Source organism: Heteronotia binoei, chromosome 4 (genome assembly GCF_032191835.1).
Source record: "Heteronotia binoei isolate CCM8104 ecotype False Entrance Well chromosome 4, APGP_CSIRO_Hbin_v1, whole genome shotgun sequence".
Classification (NCBI taxonomy): Eukaryota; Metazoa; Chordata; class Lepidosauria; order Squamata; family Gekkonidae; genus Heteronotia; species Heteronotia binoei.
Genome location: NC_083226.1, coordinates 106,317,576 through 106,342,184, shown reverse-complemented (window position 1 = coordinate 106,342,184; position 24,609 = coordinate 106,317,576). Strand labels below are relative to the sequence as shown.

At 46.2% G+C, this 24,609-nt stretch overlaps 1 protein-coding gene across 1 annotated transcript in view; it reads right to left on the bottom strand.

Moving 5' to 3' along the window:
* Positions 1–23,416, bottom strand: part of FBXL17 (F-box and leucine rich repeat protein 17) — a 337,107-nt gene extending 313,691 nt beyond the window's left edge. The window contains exons 1-4 of the mRNA XM_060235625.1: positions 22,443–23,416; positions 16,896–17,018; positions 15,886–16,143; positions 15,030–15,161 (exon numbers count right to left, since the gene is read on the bottom strand). Coding sequence (XP_060091608.1) covers positions 15,030–15,161; positions 15,886–16,143; positions 16,896–17,018; positions 22,443–23,264 — 1,335 coding nt within the window. The 5' untranslated portion in view covers positions 23,265–23,416. The remainder of the gene's footprint in view (positions 1–15,029; positions 15,162–15,885; positions 16,144–16,895; positions 17,019–22,442) is intronic.
* Between the last annotated feature and the right edge of the window lie 1,193 nt (positions 23,417–24,609).

Sequence of the window (24,609 nt, the reverse complement as noted above, 5' to 3'; positions counted from 1 at the left end):
TCAAAGGGATTCTTGAGGGAGGGGTGCTATGCAGGGTACATTCACACATTGATGTTACAATTTCTTTCTCAGGCCCGGTATGGCCTTGAGCGTCTCTTGGCTCCAACCTCCCCCGATGCCCAGCCTGAGAAGGCCCGATAAACTGCTTCACACATTCCCATTTCAAAGCGATGCTACATAACGAAGGAAGGGAGGGGGGAGGGAGGGAGGATAGTTCAAGCTAGCAGCAATGGAATACAGTATGGCTTTACCCAGGGTGCTTTTCCCCTGAACCAAAGTTTAGACACAGACTTGACCAGAGATTTTAAGCAGACTTGACATACTGCCCCCCCTAAGCCCCTTCCACCGCCGGTGGCGCTTGGTGGAAGTAGTTTGCTTTAGAGTCCAGGCTCTCGCGGACCTCACAGTGGCTTTGGGTCCCCGTTAGCGCTGGAGGAGAGGCTGAAGCTCGAGGATGCCAATTCGAAGAGCCGTGGTCTCGGCGGAGCAAGTTGCAATGAAATACAGGGTGTATTTTACCAAGGGCCGCTGGCAATTCTAACTCCACAGTCACCGGACTGATGACCCTCTTGATCTTAAAGGGCCCCAGGAATTTATAAGCTAGCTTCCTGGAAGGCTGGGAGAGAGGTAGGTTCTTGGTTGATAGAAACACAGAATCTCCCACTTTGAAATCCCAAGCAGGAACATGGGATTTATCATAGTGCTTCTTGTAGGTTTCCTTAGCAGCCTCCAGGTTTTCCTGGATGGCTGGCCAGCTCCCACTCGGCCCCTGCCACCATTGTTCGAAAGGGGAAGGTTCCTTATCGGGATCTCCCCCCGGCAACAGAGGAATGGGCTTCCCGTCATACCCAAATACTGTGGAAAACGGGGATGCCTTGGTGGAACTATGCACGCTGTTGTTGTACCCATACTCACCGAACGGGAGTAGATCCACCCAATCTGATTGGCGGTGGTTGATAAAGCACCTCAGATACTGTTCCAGAATCCCGTTCACTCTGTCTGTCCGTCTGTCTGGGGGTGATAGGCTGAACTTAAGCCTTGCTCTATTCCCACCAGTTTGCAAAACTCCCGCCAGAAGGCGGCAACGAAGTGCGGCCCGCGGTCGCTAATGACCTTATCGGGGAATGAGTGGAGTTTTACCACGTGATCAAAGAATAAAGTGGCCAGTTTTTTAAGCGTGGGCAACTGAGCGCACGGGATGAAGTGGGCTTGCTTCGAGAAGGTGTCTACTACCACCAGGATCACCGTCTTCCCCCGCAAGGGGGGTAGCTCCACTATGAAATCCACAGACACCACCGACCAGGGCCTCTTGGCGGTTTCTAGAGGCTGCAGGAGCCCTGGCGACTTCCCCCCCCTCCTTTTAGCCATGATGCACATGGGGCAGCCTGCCACATACTCTGACACATCCTTTTTGAGGGAGGGCCACCAGAACTGCCTGTTGACCAAATGAAGGGTCTTAACGTACCCAAAGTGGCCCGCTAGTTTAGAGGATTGACACAGCTGTAGGATTTCCCCCCTCAGTGCTTTGGGCAAATACAGTTTTTCCCCTTTGTACCATAAACCGTCTTTTCCCTTCAGCACCCCTTCTGGCCATTCCCCACCTTCCCTTTCTGTTTCTACGGCCAGTTTTTCTTGGCTGAGCCCTTCCAGCTCTTTTTCCTTTTGCGAGCGGGTGGTGACCATGGCCGCCACCTGGGAGGGCGGAATTAGGGAGTCTACGACCTCTTCTTGCTGACTCTCGTGCTGCGGGAGTCGGGATAGGGCGTCCGCTAGGAAGTTTCTCGTTCCAGGGATGTGCCTCAGCGTGAAATCGAATTTAGAGAAGAAACCCGCGCACCGGATCTGCTTTTCACTCAATTTTCTTTTCCCAGTTAGCGCCTCTAGGTTTTTGTGGTCTGTCCACACTTCGAATGGTACCTTGGCCCCCTCCAACCACGACCGCCAGGTCTTCAGGGCGAACATGACCGCAAAGCCTTCTTTTTCCCACAATGACCAGTTCCTTTGTTCCCCCGAGAATTTCCGGGAGATGTAGGCGCATGGCCGCAATTTCCCACCCCCATCTTTCTGCATGAGAATGGCTCCGACGGCTACATCGGAGGCATCGCATTGGACTATGAAGGCTCTCTGCTCGTCGGGGTGACTCAGGACCGGTTTGCTCGTAAAGAGGCAAAGAGGGGCTACCTCTGTGCCGGACTCGGAAGCTGCAGCTGGTGCAGAACGCGTCGGCCAGGCTATTATTGGGGCTCCCAAAATGGGAGCACATACGGCCGGGACTGCGCGAACTGCACTGGCTGCCAATTACCTACCGAGTCCAGTACAAAGTGTTGGTTATTACCTTTAAAGCCCTATATGGCCGAGGACCAGCCTACCTAAGGGACCGTCTCTCCCCATATGAACCCCAGAGGGCACTGAGGTCGATGGGCAAAAATAAATTGACTATCCCTGGGCCGAGAGAGGTCAAACTTCAAAATATCAGAACTCGGGCCTTCTCAGCCGCGGCTCCTGTACTGTGGAATCAGCTCCCGGAGGAAGTGCGGGCCCTGCGGAACCTTGACCAGTTCCGCGGGGCCTGCAAGACTGTTCTTTTTAGGCAAGCCTATGCTGATATCTGCTGAGTTGCTAAGAATAAGGAGCCGCCATCTACTATACGATTATGGAACCATCTAAACTGGCAGAACCAGCGCCAAACAAGTTTACTGCTGCCAGATTTATTCTATGTAATGAATTATGTATTTTAAATATTTTAACTTAATTAACTGGTTTTTATTTTTAATTTCTTTAATTGTTAAATTTTAAAGTTTTATCCTTGTTAAATATGTGAAATGCTGTTAGCCGCCCTGAGCCGCCTGGGCGGGGAGGGCGGGATATAAATGTAAATATAAATAAATAAATAAATAAAAATTTAGCTCATCGAAGGCCACTTGGCACTTCGGGGTCCAATGTAATCGGGCGCCCGGCTTTTTCGCCTCAGGCCCTTTCCCTTTGGTCTTTAGGAGCTCGGTCAGGGGCAGGGCCATCTGGGCGAACCCCTCAATGAAGGTCCTGTAAAAATTTGCGAACCCGAGGAACGATTGGAACTGTCTATGTGTCCTTGGGGGGGGGGGCATTCTAGCACTGCCTGTACCTTCGCTGGGTCCATAGCCAACCTGCTGCCCAACACTCGGAATCCCAGGTAGTCTAGTTCCATGCGGTGGAACTCGCACTTAGAGAGCTTAGCATACAGCTGGTGCTCCAGCAGAGTGCTGAGCACCTCCCGCACTAACTTCACATGCGATTGTTCGTCTTGGGAATAAATAATGATGTCATCCAGGTACACCACCACCCCCTTGTACAAAAATTTCCGAAGTACATCATTGATAAAGTTCATAAACACTCCCGGAGCCCCCTGCAGCCCGAAGGGCATGACCAGGTACTCGAACTGTCCCATGAAGGTGTTGAAAGCCGTCTTCCACTCCTCCCCCTCTTTGATGCGCACTCGGAAATATGCATCTCTTAAGTCCAGTTTGGTGAATATCTTCCCCCCCCCCGATACCGTGTTTAGCAAGTCCCGGATGAGGGGGGTGAGGTAGGCACTGGACATGGAGATCACGTTAATCCCACGAAAGTCCATGCAAAGTCTAAGCGAGCTGTCCTTCTTCTTGCGGAATAGTACCGGGGCGGCGTGGGGGGCCATTGCTGGCCTAATGAAACCCCGCTCCAGGTTTAGGTCTAAGAACTTGCGCAGTTCCTTCTTTTCCGCCCACCCCATCGGATATAGCTTAGCCTTCGGTAGGTTCTCCCCCGGGATCAGCTCTATGGCACAGTCCATGGGGGGGCAATTGGTTGGCTTCGTGCTCACTAAACACCCCCATCAGGTCACAGTAGGCGCTCGGCATGGGGTGGGCTTCCTCTATTAACATGCACGCTCGCTTCTTGGCGGCGGGAGCACGCGGGCCCCAGGCCGGGTCCCACAGGTGGTCTCTACACAGGGGGTCTAGGAACCTGATGGTCTGGGCCCTCCAGCGGATGCTGGGCTTGTGCTTCTCCAGCCAGCCCACCTCCAACACCACCGGGTAGGAACACAACGGGGCGATGACGAAAGCCTCTCGGTCCCAGTGATCCTCAATCCCCACCGGGCAGGGTTGGGTTACTCGGGTGCATGGCTCTCCGCGCATTACGGACCCATCTATTTGCTCAAGCAGCATAGGGTGAGGTAGCTGCGAGCTCTCCAACCCCAACGCCTCCACTACTTTGGGAGATATTAGCTCCCGGTTACACCCTGAGTCCACTAGGGCCCGGATCTGAAGGAACCTTTTCAGCACAGGGTTCAGCAATTTTACTGTGACAAAGTACAAACGTCCCGTAACTCTCACCGTCACTGGTGCCTCTTCCAGCTCGACCTGCTGGTTGGCACCCTTTAGAGCAGGCCGGTCTCGTTTCCTGCTGGTTCGTCCGCCCAGGCCAGGTCGGCCAACTCCGCTGACAGCAGTGCTTCCTCATCCAATGGCGCCACCACACTGCGTTTCGCCGCTTCCTTAGGGCGGCCGGTCGGCTTCTTGGGTCCCAGGGTGCTGGGTTTAGACCCCGCCGGGGTAGCTCGCGGGGCCGGTGGGTGCGGGCAGCTGGAAGCCAAGTGGCTCGGGTCCTCGCACCGGTAGCATTTGCGGGGCCCCACTGGGGCCCCCGCCGAAGGCTTCTTGGCCTCCGCCTTTGCCGGGGCCGGCTTGTGTTGGCTCTTCCCCGACTGGTGTTGGCGTTGCATCGCCACCCACTTCAGGTTGGTCTCTACTTCCCCCGCCAGCTGTATCCACCCCACCAGGGTGTTCGGGCGCGCTTGCGTGAGGGCCTGATCCAGGATACTGCCGTTGAGGCCCCGGGTGAAATGCTCGATTTTCATTAGCTCGCTCCACCCCCGGACCTTCGCCGCGTTAGCCCTAAACTCGGCGGCGTACTCGCAGATGGATCGGGCCCCTTGCTGCATGTCGCACAGCACCGCCAGCGCACGCGCCTCTCGCAGTGGGTCTTCATACTGAGTCAGTAGGGCCTGTCCCCATCGGAGGGAGCAGCTGGGCAGCCTGGGCTGGCGCCCACGCTGGTGGAGCCGCCGGCGCTGGTGGGGCCGGCTGAGCTCGGACTTGTGGGGCTGGCTGTGGCCTTTGAGAACCGGCCACACTGAGGGTACATCCCAGTTGGGTGGTCAGGGTTCGCACCTCCTCCCTCAGCCCCTGGACCGCTCCGTCCACCTCCCGGCGCACCATCGAGCGGAACATCTGGTAGTCCTCGTTCATGTCTTTGGGCACCGGCTCCCCTCTGCCAGCCCCCGCACACTTCGCGCACTCAGCCTCATCCTCCGGCACCTGGACGACGATGATCCAAACCAAAGTTTAGGCGCAGACTTGACCAGAGATTTTAAGCAGACTTGACAGTTGGTAGAAACCATTATCAAGGACAGAATGAGTAGGCACATTGCTGAACACAAGTTACTGAGGAAAACTCAGCATGGGTTCTGTAAGGGAAGATCTTGCCTCACTGATCTGTTACAGTTCTTTGAGGATGTGAACGAACATGTGGACAAAGGGGACCCAATAGATGTTGTTTACCTTGACTTCCAGAAAGTTTTTGATAAAGTTCCTCATCAAAGGCTTCTTAGTAAGCTCGAGAGTCATGGAGTAAAAGGACAAGTCCTTTTCTGGATCAAAAACTGGCTAATTAATAGGAAACAGAGAGGGAGTATAAATGGGCAATCTTCGCAGTGGAAGACGGTAAGCAGTGGGGTGCCGCAGGGCTCCATACTGGGCCTGATGCTCTTAAATTGTTCATTAATGATTTGGAGTTGGGAGTAAGAAGTGAAGTGGCTAAGTTTGCAGATGACACTAAATTGTTCAGGGTGGTGAGAACCAGAGAGGATTGTGAGGCACTCCAAAGGGATCTGTTGAGGCTGGGTGGGCGTCAAAATAGAGGTTTACAAGATTACAAGGGGAGGGATGGTGGCTCAGTGGCAGAGCATCTGCTTGGTAAGCAGAAGGTCCCAGGTTCAATCCCCGGCATCTCCAACTGAAAAGGTTCCAGGCAAGTAGGCGTGAAAAAGCTCAGCTTGAGACCCTGGAGAGCCGCTGCCAGTCTGCGTAGACAATACTGACTTTGATGGACCAAGGGTCTGATTCAGTATAAGGCAGTTTCATATGTTCATATGCATGGGATGGAGAAAGTAGAGAAAGAAGTACTTTTCTCCCTTTCTCACAATACAAGAACTTGTGGGCATTCAATGAAATTGCTGAGCAGTCAGGTTAGAACGGATAAAAGGAAGTACTTCTTCACCCAAAGGGTGATTAACATGTGGAATTCACTGCCACAGGAGGTGGTGGCAGCTACAAGCATAGCCAGCTTCAAGAGGGAATTGGATAAGCATATGGAGCAGAGGTCCATCAGTGGCTTTTAGCCACAGCATATTATTGGAGCTGTCTGGGGCAGCGATGCTCTGTATTCTTGGTGCTTGAGGTGGGGGGCAAAGTGGAAGGGCTTCTAGACCCACTTGTGAACCTCCTGATGGCACAGAGTGTTGGACTGGATAGGCCATTGGCATGATCCAACAAGGCTTCTCTTATGTTCTTAATCATACAAAATATGTAATTTTGCATAGGAAAACAAATGCACAGAGTGAGAATAGAGAAATTGTGTTTCTAAGGAAAGACTCTACTAATCTATAAGTTTCCACAAAGGTACATAGGAAGTAGTGTTTAACGGGGCAGAAGAATAATCTTGTGAGGTCAAGCACTGATTTTTTTTTTTTTAAAGGGAGAAGAGGCACTTAAGTGAGGAGGGAAAAGTATGGAAGTAACACTCCGTATATGGAAATTCCTACTCTCCGTGGAAATTACGGCTAGCTGCAAGCTATACTGAAAACCAATGTCCATATATTCCACTATCATTTTCTTCCCACCATATCTGAAGAAGTAAGCGCTGACTCATGAAAGTTCATACTGGCATAAATGTTCACTTTTAAGGTGCCACTGATTTTCTGTTTTATGTATATATACCATAGTCTTTTACTGAATGAATTATCTGATTTCCTCATGGCACGAAAGCAGCAGGGACTGTTCTGGTCTGGTCATGGCACAGCTTCTCTCCATTCCAGGGCATTACCCCAGTAATTACTGCAAGCTTGAGAGCAGATGAGCTGACTGAGAAGCAGCCTAGTAGCTGCCCTCCATTCTGAAATCACTCCAAATTCAGATGCGCCCACCACAGTTATATAACAACAGAATACAAAATCATATCTATTATACATATAGAGCTGCAGCAACTATTTACAGCCAAATAATTAAATAAAAGTGTTCACTCAGACTCATTTTATAGTGAACAGTCCAGCAATGTACAATACTTAGCAATTTGGAAGTTGCAGAACATTTACTATTCATCTGTATCAGTTAGTATGAAAAGCTTTAAAATGCAACTGAGCAAGCAGAAGTCACCAGTGCACACATACACACTTAATATACTGTTGTAAAAGCTAAACCTGGGTATCAAGCAGACATTTAGAAAAGACTATTACTACATTTAGAAATGTACACACATTCAAATGTCATCAAATAATTCTACAGATAAAATAGTTTGTACCCAATACTCCCTTCTAAACTGTGGAGTCTTGTGAGCAAAAATTCTGTTTTGTAAGCTACTGGCATTGAAGTCGTGCTACTGCATAAATTAGTTCACTCTGGGACCATTTTTCCTGAGCCAAGACAAAACTGTGAGCCAGAAGCCAAAAAACTATGAGCTAGCTCACACTAATTCAGCTTAGAGGGAACACTGTTTGTACCCCATTTAAGCAGACACTAATTTCAAACACAATTCAAAAATATAAAAACCTTTTTAATTTTGACCCCTGGACTATGTAACACTGAATAGCACAAACATTCTACTCCTTTGAGTTTAAGTTCTAACACCATAAAACAAGTTAGTGCTTTTTCATCCCTGTTTTCTCATCATCTGAGAGGTTGTCACAGACAGACACATTGATAATTACTGCCCACTTGGAGATTTAGGAAAGATATGTTTATTCACAAAAATGTATGGATATGTTTGCGTACAAAGGTGGACAAGACAGCAGCAGTTCAGTTACCACAGCACTCAGATGGATATAAAACTATTGCTTTTCAGCTTCACTTTGGTTACATTTGTCACTAATATTTTTCTCCCATATGGACATGGTCTAAGATTTATGATTTATACTCGTTTATGGCTAATAGAATTATTAGTTATTAGAATTAATTCTCAATTTCTCACTCATTAAAAACTGTTAATTACAAGCTAAATGATTATTGAGGATACAAATAGCTAGTAAGTCATTATCATGAAAAGTCTGTTGTTCTTCATACAAAACACATAGGATTATTACTAAGTAACATAACCTGTATTTAAAAATGAAGGTAACTAGTTTTGGAGCTTTAAAGTCAGCTACATAGCACTCTTGCTGTTATGAAAATAAATCATACAAATCATTGTGAATTACGACCAGGTCATTGTTACTGCACTTCCAACTATCTAAGGTTGTACTCCGGACGCTAAGGCATGTTGTTAGTGTTTCTAAAGTCAATAGTGCCACCTAAAGGTCAACAGACTAGATACATCCAAGTGGGCAGCTGTGTTGGTCTGAATTAGTTGAACAAATTAGGTGGACTACAACTAGGAAATACACATCCTTTTGTGATTCACCTAGATTGGCAGAGGACTTTATTACCTTTTATGGCTATCCAGACCAAATGGCCAAGCCACACTGGTTTACCATGTGATCAGTCTGCATATTTAATTAAGAAACTGCTTGTATTTCAGCCCACAATACCTGATCCCCTCATCTGATGAAGTGTGCTTAGAGAGCACATGAAAGCTTACCTTCTAAATAAAACTTGGTTGGTCTTAAAGGTGCAGACTAGATACAGTTTCCACAGAATAGGGACAGGCAGTAATTAATACTTAACATTTGTAATACTATTATGTTGTAATTTAAAGACACTGTAGCCAAGTGAATTGGAAGGAGTTTAACTATGATTTACCACTCACCCCAAAATGTTACAAGGTGTCATCTTTTGGAACTGTCTGAGGAATACAAGGAGGTCTCCATTTTTTTTCTTAACATAGTTCTCCAATTTTGTAACCCGGCTTTATTGCATTTATTTTGTATGTGATTTCACCACATTGTCCTCCAATTTTATGAGCCTATTTTATGGTCTGTTTTAAGTGAATTCTTTCTTTAAGAGCCAGTGTGGTAGCAGTGAAAGTGTTGGACTAGGATCTGAGAGACCCAGGACTGAATCACTACTTTGCCACAGAAGCTTACTGGGTGATCTCTGGCTAGTCATATATTCTAAACCTAACTTAGCAAGTGAGAAACTGGGTGTTGTGTATGAAAGAAGTAGAGCATTTGTGAGCTAAGAGACATGACTTCTGGTGTAAAAGGGAAACTTAGGAAGAAGTCGTAAAAGAACTCATAAAGGAGAAAACCATCTCACACTAAGGCAGATTCATTCTCTTGAGCAACAGCCTGAAGGAGCAAGACTAGTAGTAAAGCTTCCAGCTGCTCAGACAAAGCCCCACAATGCAGGAGTGCATCACACAGCATGCCATGTGTAGACAGCTCAAACAGCAGCTCAGGCTTTGTAGAGATTTGATTGCCACTTTCCAGCTTCAGTATCTCCTATCTTCCATGCAGCATTCATTCTGAGCACCTCCACAAGGCAGATTTGCAAGACAATGTCCTAGTTATGATTAAAATCATAGGGAGAACAGGTAACTGAGGAATTCCCCAACTGGAAGAAATTGGGGAAACAATGTAACAGTCCACTGTGAAAGCCAAAGCAACAGTACAACTTGGCTCCCATAACCAAGAAACCACCCTTGTGGAAATGTACTCCTATTGTTACAGGGTCTGACCTGACCGAAGTAGAAAATTGTATGCCTCTAGTGCAGATGCCTCTGCCACCAAAGCTGGAAACAAGCAGAAATGTTAAACCCAAATTTCTTATACTGTTCCATAGAGATCTAGATATACTTTTATGATACACCTCTAATATTTTGTTTAATTAAAAAAGCACTGAAACATAGATTTGTAGCCGTACAGTGAACTGCCTGTTTCTGTAGTGTGGAAAAGCTTCTACTGCAGTAAGCTGAAAATATATGAGTTTCCAACTACTGCATTTTTATTATATGCACATACTTGCTTCCTATACTGCAAATCTATGCATAAATGTACCTGCTGTGAATGTGTGGGACCTAATAAGAAACAAGTTTTTAGTTAATATTGTCAGCTGCCTCAGAAAACTTTGGGTTAAGATTAATTTTTATGCAAATGCCAATATGAAAGGCCAAAAAAATAGAATATAAAGCAGAATCTTAGAAGAGTGATGACCTACAGGCTAGGAAATTACTGCGACACTGAACATTCAATATCTCTAGAAATAAAGTGCTTTATACGTAACAAAAACCATAAAGCTTGTCCACTTCTGGATTGTTTGGAAGGTAAAAGTTGAGGGCATCCAATGAAGCTAATGGGCTGTAGATTCAGGATTGACAAAAGGAAATACTTCTCTATACAGAAAGTTATTAGAGTGTGGAATTAATTGTCAGAGGATGTAATGATGACCAGAGGCATATTAGACAGCTTTAAAATGAGATTAGACATATCCATGAAGGATATGTCTATCAGTGGCTACTAGCCATGGTGACTAAATGGAACCTTCACATTCAGAGGCAGGATGCAACATCTTGGTTTCTTTCCCAGTTGCTAGATCTCGAGAGGAACTGGTTGGTCATTGTGTGAGTCAGGATGCTGGGCTAGATGGTCCACTGTTCTGATCCAGCAAGGCTCTTCACATGTTCTTATCCATTTCCTCATAAAAACAAGAACATTTCCTCAAGTGTACATTATGATATCCTGAGGAAGTTCACTTGATTCGCATAAAAACCAAGCTGGGTGCAAACATCCATAGGAATTTTTGTGCAGTAGTTTACCAGTAAATAAAACTACTTCCTCAGTGCCTTGGCAACTACATAGTGATATATGTTAAATTTCTTAAAGACTAAAATGATATGGATAGCATGTACTATGCTGATTTACAAGGCTGCTCAGATAATGTCTGTAATACATCTCTGATAAACTTAGCAAAGCAAAAGCACTTGGCACTGTACACAATGAATATGAATTTTCAAAAGTAGTCTGAGTAGTTCAGAAGCATTTTGTTTCCTACACAGCTGGTACATTTACATTAGTTAACATATCAAATTACTCAACTGCAGTATGAGTTTGCCTTGACACTTCAAATTCTCTGGAGAAATACAAGTCTAGAATTTTAAAGACAGTCAGTTCCCCTGAAGTTTCTGCAAAGTAGTACTCTGGGATAATTTCAGGGTAGGAGAGGAGTACCTTAAAATTTTAGATTGAAACAAGTAGTCTGTGATACTTCCCTTGCAGACTATTTTTTGGCTTCCTCAAGAAATTAGTCTACTGACTGTGAAAGTGAAAGTGGTACATCAGCATAGCCTGGACACGATAAGAAAGGCTATAATAAATAATAAAGGATCATATTCACATTAAAGGAAGGAAAGCTTGAGATACAAGTAAGAACACATTGGTTCTCCAGCTTCCTTACTTGTACCCACTGTTTATACAGTGGTGTCAAACTTATGGCATGTGGGACAGAACGGCCCTACCCAGGGCTTTAATCCATCCTGCAGCTCTTTCTCCCTGCCTCCCAATCCCTCCCTTTCATGTCCTAGCCTTCCAAGCTCATGCTGGAGCTGCCACTGCGCACAGGGAGCAGAGAGCAGGACTGCCGAATGTCCCAGTTCCTCTTTGCCTGTCCTCCAGCCAAGAGCTCCTCTGGGCTCCACTGAAACACAATGCAGCACAAAAAAAGTTCCAAAGAAAATGCAGAAAGCATTTTCTATTCCCAAAGCAGTCTATCTGGACCTAGAGACCTTACTGGGAAATCCATTTAGCATTTTCTTCACAACTTTTTTAATGCTGCAATGTATTTCAATGGAGGCCATGCAAGCCAACTGGCATTCTTGGTTCCCATCATGACCAAATGGACCTTCAAGCCTCTCCCATCTCAAATTACCCTGTAAAAACCAACCTGAGACCCTGCAGCATATTTATTGTATATGTGTATGTAACGGAACAGCCTGTTTCCTCAACACACACACCCATAATCTGTGTGATTTAGTTTGGTCCTATTGGGTGAAGCTCTTGTTTCAGTTTCCAGTTTTGTATGTTAGCTGTAGTTGTTGGTTGAGAGAGTTGTCCCCTTGCAAATAAATGGCTGATGTTCTGACCCACGTTGTCTCTGCTGAATGGACCTGAAGATGGGTGCCTGAATGAGTACTTTAACCTGGGAACCCATAGCCAAAGCAGGCTATTACATGGAGATCCACTGCCACTCTGAGTAGATTGGGGAAGGAAGCTTGCAACACCCAGCCATTAATTGCTTCCCTCATCTCAGAGCATTTTATATTTTTCAATTTATATTTTTAGTTTCTGCTGTGATCCTTGTGCTTTTTCTTAATGTTTTATTTTAAAGATTTTATTGCCAAATCCCACTATTCCCCAACTCTGCATTTTAGGCAGGCATTTTTAAGGGCAGGAGAGGGAATGAACTCCAGTTTTGCACAGAAATATTTAACATACACACCCTCCTAATATTGGGCTCCCAGTGTACAAGATATAAAGTTTATATCTCCACTACCTGGCATTACATTCTATGACACACATGGCCTGGCCTGACGAAGACCCATTTATGTCAGATCCAGCCCTCATAACAAAAGAGTTTGACACCCCTTGTTTACACCATTCAGTGGTTGTTGTTGTTGTTTTTAAAACGTTCCGGTACTCAAATAAGGTTGCACCAATTTCCCACTCAAGGCTCAGAAGATCCCCCCACCAAGAGTAACAAAAGCAGCTTACATGTATTCTAGTAATCACTTTGCACTATTAATCTTTCAATGATCACAAGTCTATAGAGTTATTATGCTGATAGACTAGAAAAATGATTGCCTTATTAAAACTTATTCTGTATTAAATAGGATCATCTAGGACAGGGGTCCTCAACCCTCAAGCCATGGACCGGTACCGGGCCACGGCCTGTTACTAACCGGGTCATGCAGCCTCACTACCCCCCCCCGCAGATCGCGCAGACTTGCCACCCCCCCCACGGTGCCTCCTCCCCCATGGCGCCTCATCCTCCTCCCTGTTTTCGCAATGTTAAGGCTGGGAAAGGGGCTGTGAAGCACCTTCCAGGCTCTATAAAGGCCGACCCCCCCCCCCCCGGGGAAATTGCACAGCGAAACCGCAGCCGCGGCCACTGGACCGCTGAAAAAGCCACACTGCCCTTGCCTCCTTCCCACTTCCTTTCCTCCACCCAGGAAGGAAGTGGGAAGGAGGATAAGGCAGCATAGCTTTTTCTGTGGGCCGCTGGCTGCTGATGTCACAGTTTTGCTGCACGGTTTCCCTGGGGGGGGTTCGGCCTTTACAGAGCCCGGAAGGCGCTTCACAGTCCCTTCCCCAACCTTAACATTGTGAAAACAGAAGGAGGCAGCGCCTTGGAGGGGAGGGTGAGGCTTTGTGGTGCCACAGGGGGTGGGGCGACAAGGCTGAATTCGGTGCCCCCACCCTGCGGGCCTTGGGGCCACAGTGGATCAGCTGACTCTGGGGCCAGTTCTTGGTGCCAAAAAGGTTGGGGACCACTGATCTAGGAAGCTCATATACAGTATGTGATAGCAATGGATATCTGATGTTTCTCCCAACATTATATCTGAAAGTTTCATTTAGTTAACTTGGCTAATGCTTGCTGACAGACTGTATGACTTAGTTTAATCTTCTCCATATTGTCGTTGTATAAAGCGAATTCAACTCTCAAACACATTAGTTCACCTCTAAACAAGTTAATATTAGTTTAATGGTCTAGACCACTCTAGACTGATTCTGCATTAAGGGTTGGACTAGATAGTCTGTATGGCCCCTACCAACACTGTGATGCTATGATTCTATGCTCTCTGGTATGAGAATACACAGTACTTTAAAGAAACCTCAATAACCATCAGAAAAAATTTGCAGAAGAATTCATTATAGAAGCAGCAGTCTTGCCAGAGTAGATCCCAGCAATGCCTTGTTGGCAGACTAAGTTTACAGACTATTTAAACAATGCACAGAATAAGCCGTTGCAGAGCTACCATGTAGCCCTGGTAATCTAGATAACTGTCAAATAGTTTTGGTTCTAGACAGAAATATGCCACATTTGAAATATACAACAATTTTAAGATCCAGTTGTGAATTATCACATGCAATTACTGATGTAAAAACACTAAATTAAGTTTCAAAGAGTCAAGCCCTCCAGAGCATCTAAATCAGGAATGTCAAACTCATTTGCTATGAGGGCCAGATCTGACATAAATGAGATCTTGTCAGGCCAGGCCATGTCAGGGCAGGCCATTTGTGTACCTATTTAAGATTAGGCAGCAGAGATATGAACTTTATAAAGGACACAGACAAACATAACTAACTTTTTTTTAAAAAACAACAACAACAAAACATGCTTAAAACATTAGCATTCATTGGTCTTAAAAGTGCTTTCTTTGTATTTTTCCTGTGCAATCCAGGGAACTGGGTAAAGGAAGCTCTGGCTTTTTTCTTCTTTCCCCAGGGTATCAGGAGGCGGAGGAGCTTCAGTCAATAAAAGGAAGAGAGGCTTGGCTCAGTAGCTGCTGTACGACTGAGAGAGCCTGGCAAAGCAAGCTATCCCTCCCTCCCTTCCACCCCAAGGGAGGAGCCTCAGCCAATGGCGAAAATAGAGGTTTTGCTCTGTAGCTCCTATGTGATTGAACAAGCCTTGCAAAGCAAGCTGTTATGCAGAAGGAAACAAGAGAGAGGGAGAAGGAAGCAGATGATAGTCAATCGCTTGGGGGCCTGATAGGAGCCATCCGGAAGCCTGATTCAACCCCCAGGCCACATGTTTGACACCCTGATCTAAATATTTTTTAATCTAAACATACAAAATACTTACCAATTTGTTTTCTTGCATATATATTCGTTGCAGCTTTAGACAGCCTTTAGCTATGACTATCATTCCTTCATCTGAGATCTTGTAGCATTGCCCAAAATGAATATCTTTCAATTCTCTGCACTTGGAGCCCAGCTGCAGATGAAGTTAACAGTACATTAATATACAATCTGTATTTACATTCACATTGAATTGACATTACAAGTTGAAATATTACACTGATACAGAAGAAAATCAGATTCTACTTACGTTAACTAGAAGGATTCCAAAAATAGTTTGAATACTAAAAGTAGGACCTGCCCTGGCACAAAACAACTGCCTGTGATGACTGGTTGCACTCACTGGCATGTATAGACAGGGCTTTTTTTTTTTTTTTAGCAAGAATGCACAGGAACGCAGTTCCAGCTGGCTTGGCATAGGGGTGTGGCCTAATATGCAAATGAGTTCATGCTGGGCTTTTTCTATTTAAAAAGCCCTGTGTGAAACAATGGTGAAGTCAGGGGTGTGGCCTAATATGCAATGAGTTCATGCTGGGCTTTTTCTGCCCTTCATACATAACTTAATTAGTTTAAATTGCTAGGACAGACTGATCCATTGTCTTTTTAACTCTTTTGTGATGCCATTTTTTCCAAAACATTGTATGTTATCTTCAATGCCTCCATGCAAAGCTGCAACTTATAAATACAACGAAACACAGTCATTTTGACACTAACAACCCAATCCTATGCATATTTTCTAATAAACTGCCACCATACTCAGTAGACCTTACTCCTAGATAGGCAAACACAAGATTATAGCTTAACCAGTTTAAAAATAAAATGTTTAAGTATCAAAAATATCTCCACTGCATAAAACTTACCTGCTTGAGTCCTTCATCAGTAAGCCTGTCTTGATTGCCCACATGCACCTTCTGCAGCTGAGGGCACTGTGAGGCCACAGCAATTATGGATGTGTCTGACAGCTGTTTACATCTGTAGGCAGTATACCTCAGAAGTCCAGGACATTTAAATGCAAGCACACATACTCCAGTATCTGATATATTACGACAATCTGAAATATTGATTTCAGTTATATTCTGACTTCTTGATGCAATTTTTTCCAGTAATTCATCATTGACCTGTCAACAAAGACCAGTTTGCCATATTAACATTCTCATAACCTATTGTTTTCAAACGTACACACAGAGAACCAAAGTCAGATGTGATATAAATTCTGGATTTCTGATCATGCTGGAAAGCATTTTCATAAAGCAAAGCTGATTCACCCAATTTAACAGTAACTTCAATATGTCTAGTTTTTGAACTGTTCAGTTTCACTTCAATTTTAAAAGCTCCTAATGATTTCCCAATGCTAATAATCTTAATTCAATGTTTATATGCAAGACCATTTCAACAGCTGCACTGGGCTTAGTTTATTTTCCCTCCTGCCTCTATTCCATCTCTAGAATTCACTCCCTACCCCCCCCCCCCAAAAAAAACCTCAACACAACTGCCAATAGTGGAATATAGGGTTAAGAACCAATAAGATGGATTTGATGCTAAAATGCTAAAAATTGATACCTCAACGCTCACAACAGCAGTCTAGCCATCATATAATTGTGTAATTATAATTATTCAAGTACACCCCAACCCACACTGAACAATACTGTTGCCATCACAAAGGTTAATGATACATTAGGGCAGCACAGCCTTTTTGAAGAACATCCCTCATCAAGATACTGTAGAGACCTTCAGCCTAAAACCAAGCATTGAGGAAAGTCATCCCATTCCATCTATGGAAACTCAAGAGAATGTGGGCCAACAGGTCTCACTTTTACCAGCAGAAGAATAGAACTTGTTTCAAATTACTAAATAACATTGTTTTTCATACCTGCTGACGACTGCTGAGATCCAACTGTTTCCAGAACTGGAAATCTAAACAGAGATCACGCCAATATTTACAAACTAACGATGCTGAAAGACATCGCTCATTCAGGGATAAATTGGAAAAAATCTATAGAAAGAAAAAAAACAGGTATAAAAGACTTAGATATCCTGAAATTATTTCTACTTACATATCCCTCTAGCTACTGAACACTTAAAAGACTAATCTTTGCATTTACATCTTATATGTGCATCCCTAACAGCTAGTTCACTTACTGTCAACTTTGTAACCATTACAATAAGAATGTAATGTGCATAGCTACATTCAAGCTGTACCTTAGGGAGCATGTCACACCCATGCAGATGAAGAGCATCATGCTGTGTTTGAGATTTTGAATCCTGGTCATCAACTAACAGTTGTAAAGCACCATTTCAAGAAGTAAGGGAAAAGCAGAAAACAAGCGCTTCCATCAAAACTACACATTGACTATGGCACATTCCCCAAAACTTACTAGCTTTCTGGCTATATTAGGGCTTTTCTGGGGAGGAAAGGGGCAATTAATTCCCTTCAAAAATTCAAAGGGAAAATATTCTCTAACTCTTCCTAAACATTTAGTTATACTTCATCTTCTAAAACATCCCCACCCCTCATCATATCACACTTCTTGGCTTCTTTATACTGCTAACCTTTTCTCTTCCCCTTTCCTGTGATTTTTTTTTACATCTCATACTGTTAACAGATGGTTCTGTAACCTTGCAACAGACCTAGGAGATAGCAGGACAGGAAGAGGAAAGAACCATTCCTAATTTCAGTACCCTTCGACAGCTCACAAGAACAAAACATATTTGAGTAAACTATATTTATGAAAGTTCGTTTTAAAGATCATAGATACCTATAACCACGAAGAGAATTCAATGAGATTAAATAATTTCTGAAGTGCTTTAGAGTACAATCAAGGATTCTGAACTCCTGAGAACATGTCCTTGATGCCTCTTTTCTTCTCTGGCATTATGAGACAGTTCAGCACAAGCCTCAACCGCAGAAGTTCAAGTAAAGATACTTCAAAGTTTCTCAGATGAGAAAACCTGACTTGCAAAACAAAACAAGACCTGGAGCTGACTGCGGCTCAGATCATGAGCTACTCATTGCAAAATTTAGGCTTAAACTGAAGAAAACTGGGGAAGCCATTAGGCCATTCCGGTTTGACCCTGATCGCATCCCTTATGAATATACAATGGAGGCGAAGAATAGGTTTAAGGGACTAGAGTTGATAGACAGAGTTCCTGAAGAACTCTAGACAGAGGTTTGTGACATTGTACAGAAGGCAGCAATCAGCACCATCCCAAAGAAAAAGAAATGCAAGAAAGCAAGGTGTCTGTCTGATGAGGCTTTACAAATAGCTGAAGAAAAAAGGAAAGTGAAAGGCAAAGGTGAAAAAGAAAGATTCACCCAACTAAATGCGGATTTCCAGAGAACAGCAAGGAGAGATAAGGAGGCCTTCCTGAAGGAACAATGCAAAGCAACAGAGGAAAATAATAGAATGGGAAGGACAGGAGATCTACTCAAGAAAATTGGAGAAATCAAGGGAATGTTTCATGCAAAGATAATAAAGGACAAAAATGGTAGGGACCTAATAGAAGAGATCAGGAAGAGGTGGCAAGAATACACAGAAGAATTATACAAGAAGGATCTCAATGTCCCGGACAACCATGACAGTGAAATCGATGACCTTGAGCCAGACATTCTGGACAGTAAAGTCAAATGGGCTTTAGAAAGCGTTACTAACAACAAAGCGAGCGGAGATGATAGTATCCCAGTTGAGCTATTCAAAGTCCTAAAAGATGATGCTATTAAAGTGATGCACACATTATGTCAACAAATTTGGAAAACACAACAGTGGCCACAGGATTGGAAAAGATCAGTTTCAGTTTATTTCAGTTTATATCCCGCCCTTCCCACCGAAGCGGCTCAGGGCGGCTTACAACATATAAAATCTAACATAAAGTTTGGTTTTTAAAATACATCAGTTTGCAACAATATAAAACAATAAAATAGTAAAACATATAGAACAAATGATCTGCCAAAGTGCTACACTACAACCTTCCATAAAATTTCCAATGTCAGTTAGTTATAGGCCAGCCGGAAGAGGGCTGTCTTACAGGCCCTGCGGAACTGCCCAAGGTCTCGCAGGGCCCTCACCTCTTCTGGCAGCTGGTTCCACCAGCAAGGAGCCGTTACCGAAAAGGCCCTGTCCCCGGTGGATTTCCGACAGGCCTCCTTTGGCCCAGGGATTACAAGTAGATTTTGAGAGCTCGATCTCAGTACTCTCTGGGGAACATGTGGGGAGAGACGGTCCCTAAGGTAATAATAATAATAATACTTTTTATTTCGTTTTATTTCCAGACTGATGGGGATCAAGAACGGAAGGTAGGCAGGTCCTAGGCCATATACGGCTTTAAAGGTAATAACCAGCACCTTGTACCGGACTTGGTATATGATTGGCAGCCAGTGCAGATCCCGGAGCCCTGGCCGACTGTGCTCCCATCTTGGGAGCCCTAATAACAGCCGGGCGGCGGCATTCTGCACTAACTGCAACTTCCACGTTCGGCACAGGGGCAGCCCCATGTAGAGGGCATTACAGTAGTCCAACCTCGAGGTGACCGTGGCATGAATCACCGTCGCTAGATCGTCATGCTCCAGGAAAGGGGCCAGCTGCCTCGCCCGCCTAAGATGAAAAAATGCGGACTTGGCAGTGGCTGCTATATGAGCCTCCATTGTTAGGGAAAGCTCCAATAGTACCCCCAGACTCTTGACCTTGTGCGCCGCTGTCAGTGGCACACCGTCAAAAACTGGCAGGGGGATTTCCCCTCCCGGGCCACGACGACCCAAGCAAAGGACCTCTGTCTTCGCCGGATTCAGTTTCAATCCACTCAGCCTGAGCCACCTAGCCACAGCATGTAACGCCCAGTCCAAATTTTCTGGGGCACAGGCAGGCCGGCCGTTCATAAGTAGATAGAGCTGGGTGTCATCAGCATACTGATGACAACCAACCCATACCCTCGGGCAATCTGGGCAAGGGAGCGCATGTAGATGTTAAACAATATCGGGGAAAGCACCACCCCTTGAGGCACTCCGCAATCAAGCGTGTCTCCAGGACAGTTCACCCCCAATCGCCACCCTTTGTCTCCGACAATTAAGGAAAGAGGAAAGCCATTTTAAGGCCAGCTCCTGAATCCCCGCGTCGGCGAGGCGGCAAGTCAGCAACCGATGGTCAACCGTATCAAACGCTGCCAATAGGTCTAACAGCATCAGTACTGCCGAGCCACCTCGATCCAAATGCCATTGAAGGTCATCCACCAGGGCAACCAACACTGTCTCCGTCCCATGGCCTGGGCGAAAGCCAGACTGATGGGCATCAAGAACGGAAGCATCCTCCAGGAAACTCTGTAGCTGCAACACCACTGCCCTCCTGATAAGTTTGCCCAAAAAGGGCAAATTCGAGACCGGCCGATAATGCGCCAATTCGGCCGGGTCTAAAGTTGTTTTTTTCAAGAGGGGGCGGATCCCAATCCCAAAGAAGGGTAATGGCAAGGAATGTTCAAACTATCGCACCATTGCACTCATTTCACATGCCAGCAAGGTCACGTTAAAGATCCTACAAGCTAGGCTTCAGCAGTATGTCTATCAGGAACTATCAGAAGTTCAAGCTGGGTTTCAGAGAGGTAGAGGAACCAGAGATCAAATTGCCAACATTCAGTGGATTATGGAGAAAGCACGGGAGTATCAGAAAAACGTTTATTTCTGCTTCATTGACTATGCTAAAGCCTTTGATTGTGTGGATCACAACAAACTGTGGCAAGTCCTTAAAGAGATGGAAGTACCACACCACCTCACATGTCTCCTGAGAAACCTGTATAAGGGTCAAGAAGCAACTGTCAGAACGGGATATGGAACAACTGATTGGTTTAGAATAGGAAAAGGAGTTCGACAAGGATGTATATTGTCACCCTGCTTATTTAATTTATATGCAGAGTACATCATGCAGAATGCTGGCCTGGAAGAAGCACAAGCCGGAATTAAGATTGCCGGGAAAAACATCAACAACCTCAGATATGCAGATGACACTACTCTAATAGCAGAAAGTGAGGAGGACCTAAAGAACTTCTTGTTGAGGGTGAAAGAGGAGAGCACAAAAGTAGGCTTGAAACTTAACATCAAAAAAACTAAGATCATGGCATCTGGCCCCATCACACCTTGGCAAATAGAAGGGGAAGACATGGAAGTAGTGACAGACTTCACATTTCTGGAATCCAAGATCACTGCAGATGATGACTGTAGCCATGAAATTAAAAGACATTTGCTCCTTGGGAGGTCAGCTATGGCGAACCTGGGCAGTATAATAAAAAGCAGAGACATCACCCTGTCAACAAAAGTCCGTATAGTTAAGCGATGTCAACAAAAGTCCGTATAGTTAAGCGATGGTATTCCCAGTAGTAATGTATGGCTGTGAGAGCTGGACCATAAGGAAGGCCAAGTGCAGAATAGATGCTTTTGAGATGTGGTGCTGGAGAAGAATCTTGAGAGTTCCTTGGACTGCAAGAAGATCAAATCAGTCAGTCCTAAGGGAAATCAACCCAGACTGTTCACTAGAAGGTCAGATGCTGAAGCTGAAGCTCAAATACTTTGGCCACCAAATGAGAAAGGAGCACTCCCTGGAGAATATCCTGATGCTAGGAAAGACAGAAGGCAAAAGAAGGGGACGGCAGAAGATGAGATGGCTGGACAGTTACCGATGTAACAAACATGAATTCGAGCAGACTTCGGAGGATGGTGGAAGACAGGAGGGCCTGGTGTGACTTTGTCCATGGGGTTGCAAAGAGTCGGACTCAACTGTGCAACTGAACAACAAGACTAGTTATGTCTACAACTAGATTACAGTTTAATCGTCTAATAGTACAGCCCTATGCATTATACCAAAGTCAGTCCCCGCTTTATTCCATGGGGCTTATTTCCAGATACGAATGCCTATTGCATAAATTATACAGAGTCCTTGATACCTTGCCAACCCAGTGGAAACAGCAGCACTACCATCACCAGTGCTGGATTTTTACAACGATGTGACTTCAAGTATCCATTACTATCTAAAGATTATGCCAGAATGACAAGTGGGAAGCAGGGCCATAGCTAGGTGCAGGCCATGAGGGTGATGCCCCTCCCAAATTGGCCAGACACACCCTCTCCTGGTCCCCTGACCCCCCCTTCTCCTATTTATGTTTTGTTAGTTAGTGCCCCCCCCTCCTCTAAAAAAAAAAAAATCCTAGATATGGGACTGGAAGACCCAAGTGCAAAGGATGCTATACCCAACGCACTGGCTCAAACAAACCATAGAGACATGCTCTTGGAAGCCTCTGAAGAATCACTACCTCTCCAGCAAGAGAATCCCAATGGAAATGAATGCAGCAACAGGATCCAAAGTGGGCTTTCCCTGGGTAGCTCAAGAATTGCAGGGATTACCCCAGAGTTCAAGTTTGGCTACCCGCCCTGCAAGCCCACCTTGAGAAGGATGGAGGGTGGCAACTGGTTGATGTCCGGAGAGGGTGGCTGGGGCTCCGGGCAACAGTCGCCAGGGTTTTCGGGGGGCTCCTCGCAGTCGGGTTCGCGGGACTCGTGCTTCTCTCTCCCGCCGAGCTCAGGCGGCTGCGAGGCGGACTCCGACTGCGCCACCCCTCTCCCGTCCCCGTTCTCCCCGCCCGGGTCTTTAGGCGAGGCCTCAAGCTTGGCGCAGTCCGAGGCGCAGGGCAGGGGGCAGAGGTGAGACTCGGGCAAAGCGCCCTCTTGGCAGTCGGCGGCCTCAGGGGGCGGCGAAGGACTCTCGACTCCCACCCCGGAGCCGGGGGCACAGCGGGGCTGCTTGCAGGGCGGACAGGCGGGCAAGCCGACTCCTTTGCGCTTGCACACCATCTCCGCGCCGGTCTCGCCAGTCCGCAACGCGGGCGCCAAGAAGCCCCGCGGCGGCGGCGGCGGCGAAGGAAACAGCAGGCCGGACAGCAGCAAGCGGCGGCAGCGACGACCCGGCGCTTCCCAAGCGGCCAAAGGCGACAGGGGGAGAAGGCGGCGAGCGGGGCGCTCCTCCGGGGCCTTCAAAGAAGCGTAGAGAAGCGGCGGCGGCGGCGAGTCGCGGTGGGCAGGCGGCGGCGGCTGCTCTTCGCGGGCGGACGGGTTGGCGCTGTGGACGAGGAAGCAGAGCATGCAGGGCCCGCGCAGGAAGCAGCTCCGGTTCTGCGGCGGCACCACCTTCCCCCTCAGGGGGCGACTGCGCCGGCGGCTCCTACCCGCGTTCAGGCTGGTTCCCTTCCGCGAGAAAAAGTGGCCCATAGAGGAACCGGAGCCGCCACTCGGCTGAAGCCTTCCGCGGAGGCGTCAGCAGCGCCTCAAAGGCAGCATGACCCCCTCGCTCCCCAGACACGCCAATCAGGCATTCGGCGACCGGCAACCAAAACACTACAGGCTTCTTCCGGGACTCCAAAGCAGCCGGAACTTCCGCTACGGTTTTCATGATCCTCCCAAAGAGAAGCTTGAAAAACGCACAAAGAGGCGTAAGAGGAGTTCCAAATAACTTTCACTTCCGGCTGCCTGTAGGATCGTCCATGTGCGGGGCAAAGGAAGGTTCAAGTAGATAGGAAACGGGAATAAAACGCCATAGGATAAGAGACTCCCTTTGGGTGCCGAGGGAGGCAACCTCCACATAATGTGGAGTTCGTTGAGCCTCTTAATTAGAGGAAAAGGTGCAATCGATATAGAAGTTAAAAACTATCATTCAGGGAGGGAAAGCTGTATTGAACAAGCAAGTGCTACACAGAACCATTTGAAGCAGAATTAAAAGCAATCCTCGGTCCATGTTCAGACTCTTGAGTCCGTGGTTTGTGCACGAGAGACAGTAGGTAGGTTGCAACTGACCAAGCAGGCTCCTTTCCATGAAAATCTATGGTATAATAAATCGTTGCCAGTGTTCTTTCACTAGATTCTAGTTTATCTTTGCTGCGAAAACCTTTCCAGGGTTGCCAGCTCTGGATTTGGAAATGCCAGGAGATTTGTTTGTTTGTTTGTTTGTTTTGGGGGGGGGGGGAGTGGATGGTCATGGTGATGGCAGGGTTTGGGGGAGAGGAAGGACCTCGCCAGTCCATCCGTCTTGTTCAATACAGCTCTCCTCCCCTGAATGATAGTTTTTAACTTCTGTATCGATTGCATCTATAGTCCATCCGTCAAAACAGCCAGGTAACACCTGGAAATTGACAACCCTACCCCTTTAATTATCTAGCTGGGTACAATCTTCATTCTATCGCTGAGGTCTCATCTACTGGGACCCAGTTATCCCCTCCCTCTCTTTCGACAGCCAGAGAGAATTTAGCGTGGTCCAGTTGTTGTTGTTTTTTGTTTGTTTGTTTTTAGGAGATTGCAAAGGCCCTTTTTAAATTCTTATGCAAGATTATTTCAGAAGCATTGCAGCAAAAGGGAGAATCTATTATTCTTCAGGTTCTAGGGTTAATGCACCTTGAGGACTTCGCACCCTGCACCTGGGAATCAAATTTGTATAAATTACTACTTAGACTGTAGCCCTTGGATCTTTACAAAAAGTAACCAGAGTAACGGAGAGCCAGCGTTCGTTGCTAAGCAATGGGGCCGATTCTGTCGGCATACGCTGGCAGTGGTGCTGCCCCGC